This window comes from Lepidochelys olivacea (assembly GCF_965140295.1).
Source record: "Lepidochelys olivacea isolate rLepOli2 genome assembly, chromosome: 3".
NCBI classification, from domain to species: Eukaryota; Metazoa; Chordata; order Testudines; family Cheloniidae; genus Lepidochelys; species Lepidochelys olivacea.
The window spans coordinates 36,169,802-36,187,566 of NC_140413.1; the positions used below are offsets into that span (position 1 = coordinate 36,169,802).

Here is a 17,765-nt window from a genome sequence, read left to right on the forward strand (position 1 = left end):
CAACATTGAATTTCATCTGCCATTTCGTTGCCCAGTCACCTAGTTTTGTGAGATCCTTTTGTAGCTCGTCTCAGTCTGCTTGGGACTTAACTATTTTGAGTAGTTTTGTATCATCTGCAAATTTTGTCACCTCAGTCTTCACCCCTTTTTCCACATCATTTATAATACTATTTGTCCCAGTACAGACCCCTGGAGGACACCATTATTTACCTCTCTCCATTTTGAAACCTGACCATTTATTCCTACCCTTTATTTCCTATCTTTTAACCAGTTACTGATCCATGAGAGGACTTTTCTTCTTATCCCATGACAGCTTACTTTGCTTAAGAGCCTTTGGTGAGGGACCTTGTCAAAGGCTTTCTGAAAATTTAAGTACACTAAATCCACTGGATCACCCTTGTTCACGTGCCTGTTGACTCCCTCAAAGAATTCTAGTAGATTGGTGAGGCATGATTTCCCTTTACAAAAACCATATTGACTCTTCCAAGAAATTATGTTCATTTATGTGTCTGACAATTTTGTTCTGTACCATAGTTTCAACCAGTTTGTCCGGTACTGAAGTCAGGTTTACCAGCCCGTAATTGCCGGGATCACCTCGGGAGCCCTTTTTAAAAACTGGCTTCACATTAGCTATCCTCAAGTAATTTGGTACAGTAGGTGGTTTAAATGATTGGTTACATACTACAGTTAGTCATCCTGCAATTTCACATTTGAGTTCCTTCAGAACTCTTGGATGAATACTATCTGGTCCTGGTGAGTTATTACTGTTGAGTTTATAAATTTGTTCCAAAACCTTCTCTGGGACAGTTCCTCAGATTTGTTACCTAAAAAGAATGGCTCAGGTTTGGGAGTCTCCTTCACATCTGCAGCCATGAAGACCAATGCAAAGAATTTATTTAGTTTCTCTGCAATGGCCTGATCATTCTTGAGTGCTCCTTTAGCATCTCTATCGTCCAGTGGCTTCCTGCTTCTGATGTACTTCAAAAAAATGTTTATTACTTTGAGTCTTTGGCTAGATGCTCTTCAAGTTCTTTTTTGGCCTTCCTAGTTATAGAACTACTACTTATATGGAATTAGGATAAGTTTTGTTCCTGTTTAGACATACTGAATAATGTTGAGAAATAGAGACTAATAAGGTATTTTCAGTTTGAGCACTATGGATTTTTAATTTCCTTTGAGACAGCATTAAGTCAAACTCTTTCAATAATATCATTGTCTGAATGGTACTGGAAAATATGGTCTTCCAAATTCCATTGAGTAAATCTGTAGTTTTCTCTTTGAGACAGGGACTGTTTTTTGTTTGTACAATGCCTAGACCAGGGGTGGGCAAACTTTTTGGCCTGAGAGCCACATCGGGGTTCCAAAACTATATGGAGGGCCAGGTAGGGAAGACTGTGACCCCTAAACAGCCTGGCCCCTCCCCCCATCCCACTTTCTGTCCCCTGACTGCCCCCCTCAGGACCCCTGCCCCATCCAACCCCTCTGCTTTGTCCCCTGACGGCCCCCTCCCAGGACCCCTGCCCCACACGACCCCACCCTGGTTCCCTGTCCCTTGACCGCCCCAACCCCATCCACACCCCCACCCCCTGACAGGCCCCCCGGGACCCCCACGCCTATCCAATCCCCCCGTTCCCTGTCCTCTGCCCCCACCCAGAACCTCTGCCCTGTCTAACCACCCCCTGCTTCCAGTCCCCTGACTGCCCCCCCGGGAACCCCTGCCCCTTATCTAACCTCCTGACCCCCTTACCATGCTGCTCAGAGCAGCATGTATGGCAGCCATGCCGCCTGGCTGGAGCCAGACACGCTGCCACACTGCCCTGCATGAGCGCGCAACCATGTCACCCAGAGCTCTGCCTGGGCCAGGAGTTCAGGGGCTGTGCAGAACGGTCCTGCTGGCCGGATGTGGCCCATGGGACATAGTTTGTCCACCTCTGGCCTAGACCAATGGGTAGGGGCCTACCAAATTCACTGCCATAAAAAAGTCATGGACCGTGAAATCTGGTCTTGTGTCCTTTTACCCTATATTATACAGATTTCACAGGGGAGACTACTGTTTCCCAAATTGGGGGTCCTTCTGACACAAAAGTGATTTGTGTGTGTGGGGGGGTGTCGCAGTATTGCCAGCTTTACTTCTGCGCTGCCTTCAGAGCTGCATGGCTGGAGAGCACGGCTGTTGGCTGGGCGCCCATCTCTGAAGGCAGCGCCCTGCCAGCAGCAGCGCAGGAGTAGGAGTGGCAATACCATACTATGCCACCCTTATTTCTGCGCTGTTGCATTCAGAGATGGGTAGCCAGAGAGTGGTGGCTGCTGACCGAGGGCCCAGCTCTGAAGGCAGCAGCACAGAAGTAAGGATGGCAGTACTATACCAGGCCATCCATACGTTTTCACTGCTGCTTGCAGCGGCTCTGTCTTCAGAGCTGGGCTCCCGACCTGCAGCAACAGCACAGAAATAAGGGTAGCAGTACAGCAACCCCCCCTTACAATAACCTTGCGATCCTCATACAACTCCTTTTTGGGTCAGGACCCCTACAATTACAGCACCTTGAAATTTCAGATTTAAATAGCAAAAATTATGAAATTTATGATTTTTAGAAATCTTATGACTGTGAAATTGACCAAAATGGACTGTGAATTTGGTAGAGCCCTATCAATGGGATACTGGTCTGTTACTAGGAATCCTAGGCACTAACTTAATAGAAAGAAGAATATTTGGACCCACATTTTACCAGTAAACATAGCATATGAAGTATTTCACTGAAATTTAATTATTTAGTAAAGTATGTTATGACAAGTGGGAAGCAAAGTGGGTTCAAATAAAAAAAATTGTTTCCACTGTCTCCACCCCCAGACTTTTCTGGGTGGGGTTGCACCATTTTTGAATTGCTGTTGGCCATTGTGGATCCAACAGTGCTCCACACCAATATAATGACAAGCACAAATGAGCAAAGGCCATCAAAGCTGGATGACCTTTCCCATCATACCAAAAAACAAATTATGCGGGAGCATGCTAATGTTCTGTCGTGGCATCAGGAGAACACTCTGAAGCAGTGGCAGCAGGTAAAGCAGGAAAAATAGGTTTATGCCAAGCTGTTGGAACTAGAGGACTAGTTCTTTGGTCAGCTACATGGTATTCAGCACCATTTATGATCCTGGGAAACCAGCATGAGTTGGTGAGAAAGGATCATTCTGCAGCCTGAGATGACCAGCAGTGATAAGAGAATTTCAGAATGGTGAAGGCAACTGTTTGAGCTCTATGTGTAATATAAATAAATGAGAGAGAGAGGGGGGGAGCGCGTGCGCGCACCTGGAGCTCTGGGCCTGGTGTATGACCTGAACCAGAGGCTGTGAACCCAAGTCAAACCATGTATTTAAACAGATGCTTACAAGTTCACCATCTGGTATATGAACTTGGCAAAATTGCTGATAGCATTGCTAAAACATAAACACTCCTAAGAAGGATTAGGCACTAGATATTTACATAAATACTTCAGAGGGCTAGTACCAGATACACCCCTATCTAGTACAAGATAAGATGGTTTGACAGAACAATGGATAAGGATGTTTTGTCCGAGATATCTGGAACAAAGGGAGGTAACAGACATCATGAAACATGTAAGATGGTACGTTAGTAGTTTTCCCAGTTGTTTTTCTCCATCTATAAATGTCAGGGTACCTCCCTGTGACGGGGTTTGACTCCCCACCGCTGGCACCTCCTGCTAGTTGCTCCGGGAATTAGCTCTCGACCGCTGCAGAGCATCCTCAGTGCGTGTTGTCAGGCCCATCATTTGCTCTGCTGCCCTGGGACCTGCATTGCTCTCTGCTCGGTGGCATCCTCTTCAGGATAGTCCTTGTCTGCTTCAAGACACTGCCCTCTGGCAGTGCCCACTGCTTCAGTCTCACCCCCTTCCGGGGTGGTAATGTTAACAGCAGTCCTTCTGTCTGCACCTCTCTCAGTGGCCAACCGCAACCCTGTAGTCTAGCCCTTTATCTCAAGGGCCAGTTGCAGTCTGTCTCAGCCCCCCTCCTCAATGGCCAGGTGCAGTGCAAAGCAGGGGACCCAGGCCCACCCGCTATTCTGCACCCCAACCCAGGAACCCTCAAGCGGCAGCCTCTCTCTGCCCTTCTTCCTTCTCTTCTTGCCTGCTCAGTTTCCCTGGGCCACTTCCCCTTTGGCCCTATGCACCTTCCTGGCCATTTGCAGCAGGGCCACAGCCTGACAGGTAGTGGGCTGGAGCCCCTATCTGCTCCCCCAAGCCTGCCCAGCACTGCTCTGTCCAAGGTGCTGCTCTTTTCATCAGGAGTCAGTCCTTATCCCTTGCTGGCCAGGGAGTGACTGCCTTCTCCCTAGCTGAGCAGCCTTTATATAAGACCTAGCCCAGTCCTGATTGGCTGTCCCTTCCACTGCCCTGATTGGCTTTCCCCAGGCCTTCACTGATTGGCTGCTGGTCTGCGCAGCCTCTCTGGCCTGGTTCAGCCCTTTTTCTTAGGGAGTGTGACTCTGCCCCACCACACTCCCCTTAACCCTTTATGTGGCTGAGGGAACAGCAGACACTCCCACTGCAGATTGAGCTGCTCCTTGCCAGGGGGCACTTCTGTGTTAATGTACAAGTCTTGCAAGTCTTTAGGACTGTGCCTTGAGTGCAGTAAAGTTGGCTGAGTGCGTTTGTCATTGAACCATACCTGTGGTCTTTCCCTATGAGTAACACAGAGATCTGCTGAATTAGCAGGCTGTGCTCTCTACTAGAGCTGATGACACCAGAGCTCCAAGGACTGAAGCACCGAGCAGCTGTAAGAACTTGGCAGCAGTAACAACATTCCACCCTTCTACACTGTGTGGAATTGACCCCGGAGCTGCAGCAACAATGTACCAACGTATGCAGTGCCCCACACCTGAGGAGAAGCAGGTCACCATTGCCATCTGGAAGCTGGCTACCTCAGAATGCCACCATCTGTGTAGACAGCCAATTTGGCATGGGGAGATCAACTGTTGGGGCCATTCTCATGAAGGTCATTGACAAGGTACTGTCTAACCAGATCCTAAAGTTGGGTAATATTCACGAGATCATTGACAGTACAGAGTTCCCAAACTGTATTGAGGTAATTGATGGAACTCACTTGTCTATCAATTATCTTCCCTCTCCCCACTACCCTCCATCCTCAGGAATTTATAAACAGAAAGGGATATTTCTCTATGGTTCTCCAAGGACTCGTTGACCACCATAGCAGGTTTAAAGACATACATGCAGGGTTGTCTGGAAGGGTCAATGATGCTAGGATCTTTCTGAATTCATTTCTATTTAAATTAATAGAGAAAGGGCTCGCTACTCCCAAGACTACTGTGAACATTAATGGTGTGAAGATTAGTTCAATTATTCTGAGACACCCCATCTTATCATCTGATGTGTTACTTAATGAAGCCATTTCAGGCTGTTTGGACAGAAGGAAGGAACATTTAAACTACTTCCTCGGTAGCTGAAGAATGGTGGTCGTGTGTACATTTAGCTGGTTAAAAGGCAGGTGGCACTGTTCATGGAATAGGTTGGTAGCAGTGGAAAAAATGTTCTGACCATTATAATTGCTTTTTTGTGTTCTACATGATATTTGTGAGAGCAAGGGAGACAGCCTTAATGATGGGTGAGAGACTTGCTTGATGATTAAACTACCCAGCAAGGCATCCCGTAGAAAACACTAACATCCATGGGAATATTGTCAGGGATGCCTATTGTTTATATTTTGAGCCACATGTCTGAACATGTGGTTAGCTGCTGGAGGAGGGTATTGGGATAGATCCATTGTGATAACTGTATTGTGTATGGTGGTGGAAGTGAAATTATCCCTATGTACTTTTGTAAAACCCTATGAATTATCTCAGCTTTATTTTAAAGGTTTTCTAAGTTAATGACTTGTAATGGATGGATTGTAAACATTTTTTTATTATGAAAGAACAATAACAAAACCAAAAATAAAGTTTTAAGTAAACCAATGGAAAAATAACTATTTTATATTTGAAAATACATTTAACTAAACAATCTACTAACAATGCACTTATAAACAAACATTTAATTAAAGCAATAGTTCAGGCAAAACTGGCAATAAAACAAACCATTCAAATAGAACAAGGTTGGGTGGGGAGCTTCAAGTCACAGGTATGTATTTGCCTTCCCCCTGCCTCTTTCTGTCCACTTGGGATCTGGGGTTGAGAGCCATGGCTCAAAATTGTCAGGGGCACTTCTGGACTCAAAAGCACTGGGCTCCCAAGAGCCAGTATTTTCTGTGCCTTGAGGTTAGTTCTGAGAGGGGAATGGCGACTGGTAGCACTGCTGTTGTGGATACCGTGGGGAGGAGTTGCTGCTGGTTCCAGTAGTCAGAATTGTCCAGGGGCTGAAGGACATGGCTGGGTCCCAAATCAGGGGCCTGCTGGCCTAGCCAGGAGCATGGTTTGGAGGACAGCATTCTGACTCAGAATAGCTTCCATGAGTTGCCTCAATGTCTCCCCGTCCTTTTCCATCCTCTCTTTGACTGTGGCAATGCTGACTCTGGCCACTGCCACTGTCTTCTAGGAGAATTGCATTTCTTTCTCTCCCTGGGTCATGTACAACCTCTGCCTCTCAGCCAGTCTGATTTTCCCCTGGGAGTCGGCCACAAATTCTGCAAACATCTCATCCTGAATCTTCCTTTTTCTCCCCCTCAGGTTGATCAGCCTCTGAGCAGTGCATAGAAGCCCTGTCCTTGATGGTCTAGCTTTTGCAGATGCTATGGCTATGGGAGTAAGGGGCTAAAAGATCAGTTGCTTATTGTTCGTATTCCAGTCAGGCCGTAATAGCATTTTAAAAATATATATATGTTAATTTACCTCCATGAAACTCTTACCAATCTTGGAAGAACCTCAGAGATAAGTGTCTGCATGTGAGGAGGTTGCTGGGTGTATTGGGGTTTCTGTTTGCTGTATATGCTATTATGCTGTTTGGGAGGTTGGGGGATAGGGCGGGTTGGAATGATGTTCCTGTTTAGGTTTTGCAGGTATTTTTGTGGTGTCAGAGGTTATGGTTAGAATGTGTGTCATTTGTACCTCAGTGGGAGTAGTATTGTTAGTGACTTTACTTGCTATACAGTATCCATTTATGCCTCATGTAAACAATGAACTCTAACCAAACTTTTTTCCTGTCTGTTCTTACTATCTATAAACTGATGATTTTTTGCACAATGCATTTGTTGTTCAAATCTATTATGGACAGAGGTAGTGTGAGCCATTGGTGGCTGCCATTTTGAGGCGGGAAATATGGGAGGGGCGAATTTCACCATCAGGACAGATGGAGGAAGGGGAAAGGATGGGCAAATGCCATCCATGCAATGGCCCCCAAAACGGTGGATAAATCATGGATTTAGCATGCCACAGAGGCTGATTGCTGGGCAGAGCAGCTGCCATTTTGGAAACTTACAGGGGTGCTGAATGGGCAGCACAGTCCAAGGGAGGTCGGGGCTTGATACATGGAAATGCTCCTAGCTCACATCTGCCAACAATGACTGAGGCCAGAGGGCACCCAGATCCAGAACCTCAGTACAGCCAATAATAATAAATAAATTGTAAAGATAGGTTCTTACGTGCTGAAGTTCCCTCCAGGGGATTTCTCTCTTGGTCCTGGTCTGGGACTCAAGCCTAAACAATGCAGGGCAGGAATCTCAGCCTGTTGGCACAGGGCAGAACTGGCCTTCCATCTGGCTGATGTCAGTGTCTTGGGTCCCAAAAAGACCTTGGTGCTTAGGGGACAGCTCTTGTCCAGCATCCTCCTGCTCATCCTCTGATGGGTTTGCCGATTGTCCTCAGTGGTAGGACACAAAAGGCACCAAATGGTGTCAGAAATGAGTTGTACTATAATCGTGTTGAATCTTGTCTACTTATTAAAAAAATGGATAGGTCACACATCCCTGCTAGAGTCTATACTTTTGTCCCTTGTATGAATGTACTTTCTCTTGAGCGGCTTGCTTTTTATCTGGCATTGGTTAGCATTCTGGCTGTGACCCCTCATGAGCATCTGTTCGGCAATGTCCACAAAAGCATTTTTATTCCAGTGGCTGGCCACAAGAATTTCCTGAACCAACACTTCTCCCCAGATGATGATGAGATCCTGGGTCTCAGCACAGCTCCGAGAGTCTGCGTGAGCCATTTTATAGAGCTTCCGGAGAGCTGTCAAAGTTGTATTGCAAGAATGGTACTCTGGAGGACTCCAGAGTTCTCGATTAATGCAGAATTAGTGTGGATTGTGTTGTGTATACACAAGCATTTTCAAACTGGATTAGCTCGATTTGATCTGGTTTAAAATCCTTGTTTTAGACAAGGACTAACTTTTCTGAGACTGACAACGTGCTAGTTTCAACTGAGAGACTGCCACTATTTGCAGACTCAAGAAGGCAAAGCTGCACTGGTTTCCTTTCTGTTCACCTTTTGAAGATTATCATATACATAATGAATAGAAACTTAAAAAATAACTTAAATCCTGCAGAAATTGGTGGCTTAAGCCCTTTTACTTTGAAAGCAAAGCTTCTCACTCACCAGTGGTAAGAGGTATGAGTGAATTTTGCAAACCCTGGTGTTTTCCTATTACTCTAACAGTTGAGTTATGGCTATGGAAAAATGGTCTCCACTTAAAGTGAAATCATGTTACAAAGAGTGATTTGGGTAACCTTCAACTTGATCATAAAATCTGAATGATCGCTACAGCCACATATATAAAACTGTGAACTTCCATATCAGATAAATTAAATAGTAGCAAAATGGTCATCTTGCAAGGACAAAGCTCCTAGACCTTTTAATTCTGGGGTATGTCAGTTGGGTTATAATTGGCTCTAATTACCACACTTTCCAGCTATAAAATTCTTTATCTTGAAGCTCAGTGACACTCAAAGATGTGAAATTTCTCCTTGCCTTTGAAAACATCAAAAAAGTGCTTCCAATTTAGTCCTTACAGCTGAATGCCCAGTGATTAGTTCAAGTGAGGGGCAAACACATCAGCACCTATAACAAATGGCTTTTAGAAAATTAGTTTTTATCTCTGTTGCCAAATAATCACTACAGAAGTAATTGGCAAAACCAAATTTCATTGCCAGTAATCAAAAATGTTATCTAATAAAATAGGCCAAAATATCCATTGTTGTCCTCTTCTGTAATCCAGAAATAATCATTGAATTAAAAGAAAAGTCACTGAGGTTTTTGGTATGCTCCCTATCATTTGGTGTGAGAAACACTTTCACTGTTCCATGATCCAGTCCATTTTCAAAATTGGAATGGTCATTAGACCTTTTTATTTCATTTTGGATGTAGAAAGTCTGAAATGAGTTTAATATTTTATCCTTTTAATGGTGTTTATAAAATGCTTTTAATCTTTTCAAAGAGCTAATGCATGTCTTCTGGAACAGAACTTTATGGAATAACGTGTCCATTATGAAATGTAGTTACCAAGTTAGTTGTTGTTGTAGCCATGTTGGTCCCAGGATGTTAGAGAGACCTGAAAAAGAGCTCTGTGTAGCTTAGAAGCATGTCTCTTTCACCAGCAGAAGTTGGTCCAATAAAAGATATTACCTCCCCCACCGTGTGTCTCTGTTGATACCAAGTGACAGTTTTAAAACCAGTTAGCTACTTCTAATTATTGTAGGCAGTTAATAGTGATGCCTATTGTTTAGGCTGTTTAATGTTTTCCATTGTATTGACTTGTTTTCAGTTGTGTATAATTTTGCTAAACTATAACTGGTTGGGGTGACATTTTCTGAACCTGCTCTCTGATTCAGACTGAATCTTTCTGAAGTTTCAATGAAAACAGTTCAGTCATTTTGTTTCAGTTTTCACCAAAAAGGTTAGTAGTGATTGGACATCTAACATAGTGAATGTCAGTGAAAATGAGGTTGGATCAGAGGCTAAAATAGGGAAAGAACAAGTAAAAAGTTACTTAGACAAGTTAGATATCTTCAAGTCACCGGAACCTCATGAAATACATCCTAGAAAATACGCAAGGAGCTGACAGAGGAGATATCTGAGCCATTAGCAATTTTCTTCAAAAAGTTACAGAAGATGGGAGAGATTCTAGAGGACTGGAAAAGGGCAAACATAGTGCCAATCTATAAAAAGAGAAATAAGGACAACCCGGGGAATTACAGACTAGTTATCTTAACTTCAGTGCCCAGAAAGACAATGAAGCAAATAATTAAGCAATCAGTTTACAAACACCTAGAAAATAATAAGGTGATAGGTAACAGCATGGATTTGTCAAGACCAAATTGTGTCAAACTAACCTCATTGCTTTTTTTGACAGGGTAATAAGCCTTATGTATGGAGAGGAAGTGGTAGATGTGGTATAACTTGACTTTCGTAAGGCTTTAGATACTTTCTTGCATGATTTTCTCATAAATAAACTAGGGAAATACACCCTAGATGGAGATACAATAAAGTGGGTGAGTAAATGCTTGGAAAACCATTCCCAAAGAATAATTATCTGTGGTTCACAGTCCAGCTGGAAGGGCATATTGAGTGGGGTCCTGCAGGGACCAGTTTTGGATACAGTTCTGTTCAATATCTTCATCAGTGATTTAGCTAATGGCATAGAGAGTATACTTATGAAGTTTGCAGACACTACCAAGCTGGGAGGGGTTGCAAGTGCTTTGAAGTAAAGGATTAAAATTCAAAATGATCTGCACAGATTGGAGAAATAGTCTGAAATAAATGTAATGAAATTCAATAAGGACAAATGCGAAGTACTCCACTTAGGAAGGAACAATCAGTTGCACACATACAAAATGGGAAATGACTTCCTAGGAAAGAGTACTGCAAAAAGGGGATCTGGGGGTCATAGTGGATCACAAGCTAAATATGAGTCAACCGTGTAACACTGTTGCAAAAAAAAGCAAACATCATTCAGGGATATATTAGCAGGAGTGTTGTAAGCAAGACACAAGAAGTAATTCTTCTGCTCTACTCTGCACTGATTAGGCCTCAACTGGAGTATTGTAACCACCTTCTGGGCACCAGATTTCAGGAAAGATGTGGAAAAATTGTAGAAAATCCAGAGAAGAGCAACAAAATTGATTAAAGAGCGACTAGAAAACATGAGCTAAGAGGAAAGATTAGAAGAAATTGGGTTTTAGTCTGGAAAAGAGAAGTCTGAGAGGGGACATGGTAACAGTTTTCAAGTTCATAAAAGATTGTTACAAGGAGGAGGGAGAAAAATTGTTTTTTTTAACCTCTGAGAATAGGACAAGAAGCAGTGGGCTTAAATTGCAGCAAGGGCAGTATAGTTTGGACATTAGGAAACAATTCCTAACTGTCAGAGTAGTTAAGCACTGGAATAAATTGTCTAGGAAGATTGTGGAATCTCCATCATTTGAGATTTTTAAGAGCATGGTAGACAAATACCTATCAGGGATGGTCTAGATAATACTTAGTCCTGCAATGAGTGCAGGGGACTGGACTAAATGACCTCCAAGGTCCCTTCCAGTATAATTTTGTGATCTCTAGGATGATGATTCGGGAAAGACTAGGTAGTTTTGGTTATGCTCTGGTGGGGGAAGTCCTAGTTTTGTGTTAGAGGCTTGGTGCTAAAATTCATAACATGCCAAATGTATTGAGCATCCCGCAGCATCATGGAGTTCACTACAAATGAACTGCACTGAGCATGTTACCGTCTACATTGAGTCTCCTACAGAGTTAAAGCTCTACAATAGAAGGAATGTAGAAGCAGTAGCCAGTCCTTACTACCATTATCTCCCCATTACCTCACCTAAGGAAAGGGTCAGTGGGTGAAGAGTGTGGAGAAGACCATGAGTTATTGTTTCAGCTCTTCTATTACCTGGTGTTAATTTTGGGTACTTCATAGCCCAATACATCTGGGCCTTATATTCCTACTATAGGAGGCAGGTACGAATCTTTCACCCATTTTAGAAATGTTCCCCACCGCCTGGGTGTCGAGATTGCTTCCATGTCTGTGTTGATAAGGTACCTGAGAGATTACAAAAAGTCACTTCTATAAAAGCTGGGAGCAGAACTCAAGTAACTAATCTGGCAAATCTCGTCCATTTAGTCTGACTGTCTTCCAAAAGCACTCCAAAGTTAGGATATGGTACAATTAAAGTTATCCTGTAATTTGGATCCTTTGTGCATGTGCATTATGATTCAGTGCAGGGGTCGGCAACCTGCGGCATGCGTGCCAAAGGTGGCATGCGAGCTGATTGTTAGTGGCACTCTGCTGCCAGCCGGGGTCCTGGCCGCCGCCCGCTGCTGGCCTGGATGGATGGAACCCCGGGCCGGCAGTAGGCTGAACCGCTCAGCGCGCTGCTGGTCTGGGGTTCCGTCTGCTGCCCTTGCTGCTGGTATGGGGTTCCGTCCATCCAGGCCAGCAGTGGGGTGAGCGAGGCTGACGTCCGGGACCCCAGACCGGCAGCGTGGGCGGCAGACGGAACCCCAGACCGGCAGCGTGCTGAGCCGCCTAGCCAGTCTGGGGTCCTGGCCACCGGCCCTGCTCAGCCTGCTGCCAGTCTGGGGTTCTGTCGTGGGGCCCCTGAAATGTAAAATTTATTACTGGCACGCGAAACCTTAAATTAATGAAGACTTGGCACGCCACTTCTCAAAGGTTGCCGATCTCTGATTCAGTGTTTAATTATATTGTTTGTTTTCCATGACCGTTGCCTCATCCAGTGCCCAGAATGGACAGTAATTGAGGCAGAGGGATGCTAGTGGAGAAAATAAGTTGTTTTATAATTAGGCAGACTAGGATCCAGGAGAGCTGGGTTCTGTCCTGTGAGGAACTGTGCCTTTAAGAGGCTCTGTCAAGAACCACTTGGAACCAAGTGGCCCTGAATGGCTGTCTTGCTAGAGGAGGTCTACGACCATAGCAGACTGAGAAGTCTGAGCCCCAGGACATGGCACAACCAGAGTTAATGGACTTACTGCCACTTGAATACAATGGTGCAGATGTCTCAAGTGAGGCCTACAGTTCTACGTGACAGTACAGTGCACCTCAGAGAAAAATTGAGCATTGTTAGTTTGGTTAGTAATTTGGTTATAAGTACTTGAAATTTTGTAGTATGCTAATGTTGTTTGTTAATTGCCTGGGAAAGGACAATGTGGAGAAATGTACCTTTAAGAGGCTCTGGCAAGAGCTAGTTAGAACCAGTTGTGTTACTCGTGTTAAGCAGTACTGATCAGTTAGAGCTCTGACACTGAATGAAGCAGACCTCTGTCAGATTCCTTGGCTCTGAGTGATAATTGAACACCACTTGTTTCTTCGTCTGCCACAGACTTTATATGTGATATTGAGCAGGACTGTCATAATATATATGCACCAGGGGGCTAAATTAAGGTTGTATGGGCAACCTTAACTCTGGCATTTCCTAACTTTTGAGTGCTTGTCTTTACCTCTGTAATATTATTTTAATGTTGGCGTTTTTTGTATGTAACTAACTACATATTGACAAGGATGGTCAAATTCTGCTCTGCAGACAAAAAGGACCAATCTATATTGAAAATTATGGGAGTTTCACCATTGTGTTTGAGGACAGATTTAGGTCCACATAATTAAAATGACTGACAATTGCAAGACTTCATTGATCTGGGGTTTTTTCATGTGTTTTATTTATGTTATATGTTTGTTTTACAGTGTTGTATGGGAGCCAATGGGAGATGGTAAAAAGATAATTTCACTGGCTGATAATCACTTATTATTGTGGGATTTGCAAGAAAGCTCAAGCAACGCCATGGTAAGAAAAATTGCTTGTAAGTTATAATATGGTCGGGTATGGTATATGATCTAACTCAACATTTTATAAGGATTCTCAAATATATTGCTACTAACTTCTAAAAGTTAAATTTTTACCCAATTTCATTAAAATTAGCATAAGAACTTTCTTTTAACATCCTAAGAATAGGACTTAAAGCTTGTTTATTGAGACTACTGTTAGCGTGAATTAAATGCGATAATCCTGGGTTTATGGAAACTTTAGTCTCCTTTTCCTGTTGCCCCTCACAATCCTGAGGCTTTCCCTTCCCTTTCTGAGGCTGCAGCTTGTTGAAACAGGCACTCTGGTCCTTTTTTGGATTTGAATGTTCCAGGCTTAGGTAACTTTTTGTCCCCCTTTTCTCTTACCAACAGTTATACTTTTTATTATTTATTTATTTATTTATTTTATTGGGTCTGCTTGAATTGCCTGTGGTTGTTACCCCAGTGAGTATAATGTCAAAATGATTTTAATAAAGCAATGATCTTTAGACAAATTAAAGAAAATCCAGTTAAATCAGAGATCAATGGAACAAAAGCTTAGTCTAAGGATTGGGTAAGAGAGGTTAAATCTTGAAGTTATTGATTTAAACAAGTATTCATGTATGTCCTAGAGCCCAAAGAGGGGAGAGGGAGCGTGGAGAGAGAGATTTTTACTTATTCTCTGTCTGCTAGCATCACAGTATCGCAAGTCACTATCTCAATGTGTGAGCACTGCTGTTATTTATCTGTATTACTGTAGTACATAAGCAGCCCTAGTCATGGACTAGAATCCCGTTGTGCTAGGCTCTGTACAAACACAGAAAAAGATGGTTCCCTGCCCCAAGGGTCTTACAGTCTCAGTATAAGACAGGAAACAATAGATGGATACAGACTGACCAACAGGGAAATACAAGTAAACAGTGCTGGCCAGCATGAAAAACAGTGGTTTCTGCACATCAGCAGCCTGACCATTCTCAAGGGGTGTTTTTTTTAGGCATCATATCAAAGGATAGTTTTGAGGAGGGATTTGAAGGTGGATAATGAGTTAGCTTTGCAGATGTTTGTGGGGAACGTCTTCCAAGCGTGTGGGGCTGTGAGAAAGTGGGAGTATTTTGTAATATTTTTGAGTCCTTTCTGTGCTTAAGTTTCCCCCCTCTATCCTGCATAGTTACCCAGTGGGTGGAAGAGAACTGTTTGCTTCCAGAGCAGGCTAAGTGACATAGGTGTGGGTGTTGCCTAGCTGTCTGGGCTTGGTCTCTATATGAATGGAGCATTTGAGAAGACAATGGCAAATCCAGTCACCCAGACACTGACACCAAGTAACGAACAACCCAGAGGGATTTGGATTTCCCCACTTCTCAGCAGGGAGACTGAGGCCTTGTCTGCACTTCACAGTTTTGTGGGCAAAAGGCAGTTTTTGTTGACAAAACAGTGGAGTACACATTACAGTGCTCCTCCTGCCTACAGAACTCTCCTGCTTTGCTGACCAAATAAAACCACCTCAACAAAAGGCGTAGAGCTTTTTGCAGTAAAGTTAGATCGACAAAGCATCAGTACAGACACTGCGTTCGTTGCGTCACTGTAACCGGCCCCCAGGAGTTATCCCACAATGCCCACTGTGAGCATTCTGATCACTGTTTTGAACTCTGCCTCCCTGCATCCAATTACACACATGTATGCCCCTCCCCTTTCAAAGCCCCAGGAAGCTTTGAAATTCCTCAGCATGGGGAGCTCACATAGCTACTTCTCAGCTGAGCATGTTGGCTCCCAGCAGCAAACACACTCCCACCTGGAATACAGAGGAGAGGGGTGAATCTCCTTGTTCTGCAGGGAGAGGAGGGGGTGGGAGAACTTGGAGGGAATCACAGAATCAAAACATGAACATGGAATCCTGCTCTCCCGGCACTAGGACTACAGTGGCAGGTAGGGTGCTGCTCGGGTGGGGGAGAGGCTCATGCTGTGCTGTGTAGAGCCAGGGAGGGAGGCAAGGTCTGATGTTGGGTGTTCCCCTCCCCCTGCTGATGCACTGGTCTCTGCTGAGGTGGGGGCGGGACACCAGCTGTCTGTGCACCAGCTTTTGCCTCGGGATTGGTTGCTTCCTGCTGCTGTCTGACTGTAAAGAGACAGCATGCCGACATATTCATTCTCACCCAACACACACACACACACACACACACGCTCCCCCATTTCTGTCTGTTTCTCTCTCATTCTCACACAAACACACACACTCCCTGTCACCCCCCCCCCCCACACACACACACACTTCTGTGGGCTTCTTGTTTTTGTGTTCAGCTATGTCAGTTCGGTCATATTACTCAGTGCTACTTTAAAAATGTGTTACTTTTTAGGCACATGTAGAAATAATTACAAGGTTCATGGTATGGTGGAAACAAACAATGCCAGGGTCAACCGAATAGCCCCCCCTTGGGCTCCTCTTATAGCGGTTTGTTTATCACGTACAGCACAATACTGAACAGCAGTGCAGGATCCATGTTTTCTGACAGAGATGGCTAGGTTGCAGGTTACCAGAGCAATTGAAAAGCAGCTGGCAATCAAGTAGGATGCCCATGAAATGATGGGATTGAGAAACCTTCCTCATCTGACACTGTACCTGCCCCATGAGGCATTGCAAACCCTTCCCAAAGCGCCCTGCAGCCAGTTGCACAGTGAGATAGCTACCCACAGTGCTCTGCTCTCTTTGTCAATGCAAGCGCTGCTATTGTGCGTGTGCTGCAGTGACACAAGGAGCATAGTGTGGCCATGCAACAGCGGTTTAATTACAGCGGTGGTACCAGTCAGAGGCGAGAATTAATAGCTGGATATCGAATCAGAGACATTAGGTAGAGTGGGGATAGACTGTGGAGGACTTTGAAAGTAAATACAAGCAGTTTGTTTGATGTAATAGAGAAGAACAAACCGAGGGAGGAATTCAAAGAGAGGGATGATGTGGTCAAAGTGACAAGGTAGGGAAATGATCTTTGCAGGAGCATTCTGAATGCATATGAGTGAAGCAAGATTGCATTTGTCAAGGCCAGAGAAAAGGATGTTGCATCAAGATATGAGATGAGGTTGTACTCTGAGGTTTCTTTGGGGGATAGGTGTGAACTGAATCCCATAGGAGTATAGGAATTGCAATACTAGATCAGACTCAAGTTCTATCTAGTCCAGTGGTCTCCAACCTTTACGCACAAGATCACTTTTTGAATTTAAGATTGAACCAGGATCTACCCCACCCCTTCCCTGAGGCACTGCCCCTTCTCTGAGGCCTGCCCCACTCACTCCATTCCTCCCTCCCTCCGTCGCTCGCTCTCTCCCACCCTCACTCACTTTCACTGGACTGGGGAAGGAGGTTGGAGTGTTGGAGGAGGTGCAGGCTCTGGGCTGGGCCCGAGGGGTTCAGAGAGTGGGAGCGGGTTCTGGGTTGAGCCTGGGACAGGGGGTTGGGATGCAGGAGTGAGGGGTGCAAGCTCTGGGAGGGAGTTTGGATGCAGGAGTCGTATGGTCACACTGCATCTAATCTCATAGAATCCACTGGACATTTTGTGAGTTTTACTTTTTATTAGTGTCATTTGTGGTTTATAGATCCAAAATCCTTCAGGGATTGTCACATGTGACATTGCACTCCGTAATGTTTTATGGAAATATGCTTATAAGTATGAATATAATGTAACTGGAATATGCTTTATGCAAAAGGTCTCTTGTAAGGTATCATTACAAAGCTTATAATCTACTGAGTGTGTTCATCCTATTTTTATGAATATATCATTCTTGTATCTGAAACTAGGAATATAAAGTATAACTCTGAGATCCTATTGTAATTATACAAAGTGTGGGCCATTAATGGAAGCTCAATGGCTCCCATTGACCAGGACAATTGGTTGTAAATGGTCTGTTTACTTACAAACCTTCCTGGGTCCCTGCGGGGCAGCCCTGGAAGAACGGAGGCTGGGGTCTCACAGGACATGTGAACATGTCACCTGATACTGGAATCCATCTTAGAGGGCTGGTGCTTTTCCATTTAGAAGT

General features: G+C 44.3%; 1 protein-coding gene across 3 annotated transcripts in view; it reads left to right on the forward strand.

Annotated features, from left to right (window-relative positions):
* Positions 1–17,765, forward strand: part of EIPR1 (EARP complex and GARP complex interacting protein 1) — a 167,880-nt gene that overhangs the window by 101,316 nt on the left and 48,799 nt on the right. For all 3 annotated transcript variants that reach the window (XM_084622370.1, XM_084622371.1, XM_084622372.1), the window contains one exon: positions 13,641–13,740. In XM_084622370.1, coding sequence (XP_084478496.1) covers positions 13,641–13,740 — 100 coding nt within the window. The remainder of the gene's footprint in view (positions 1–13,640; positions 13,741–17,765) is intronic.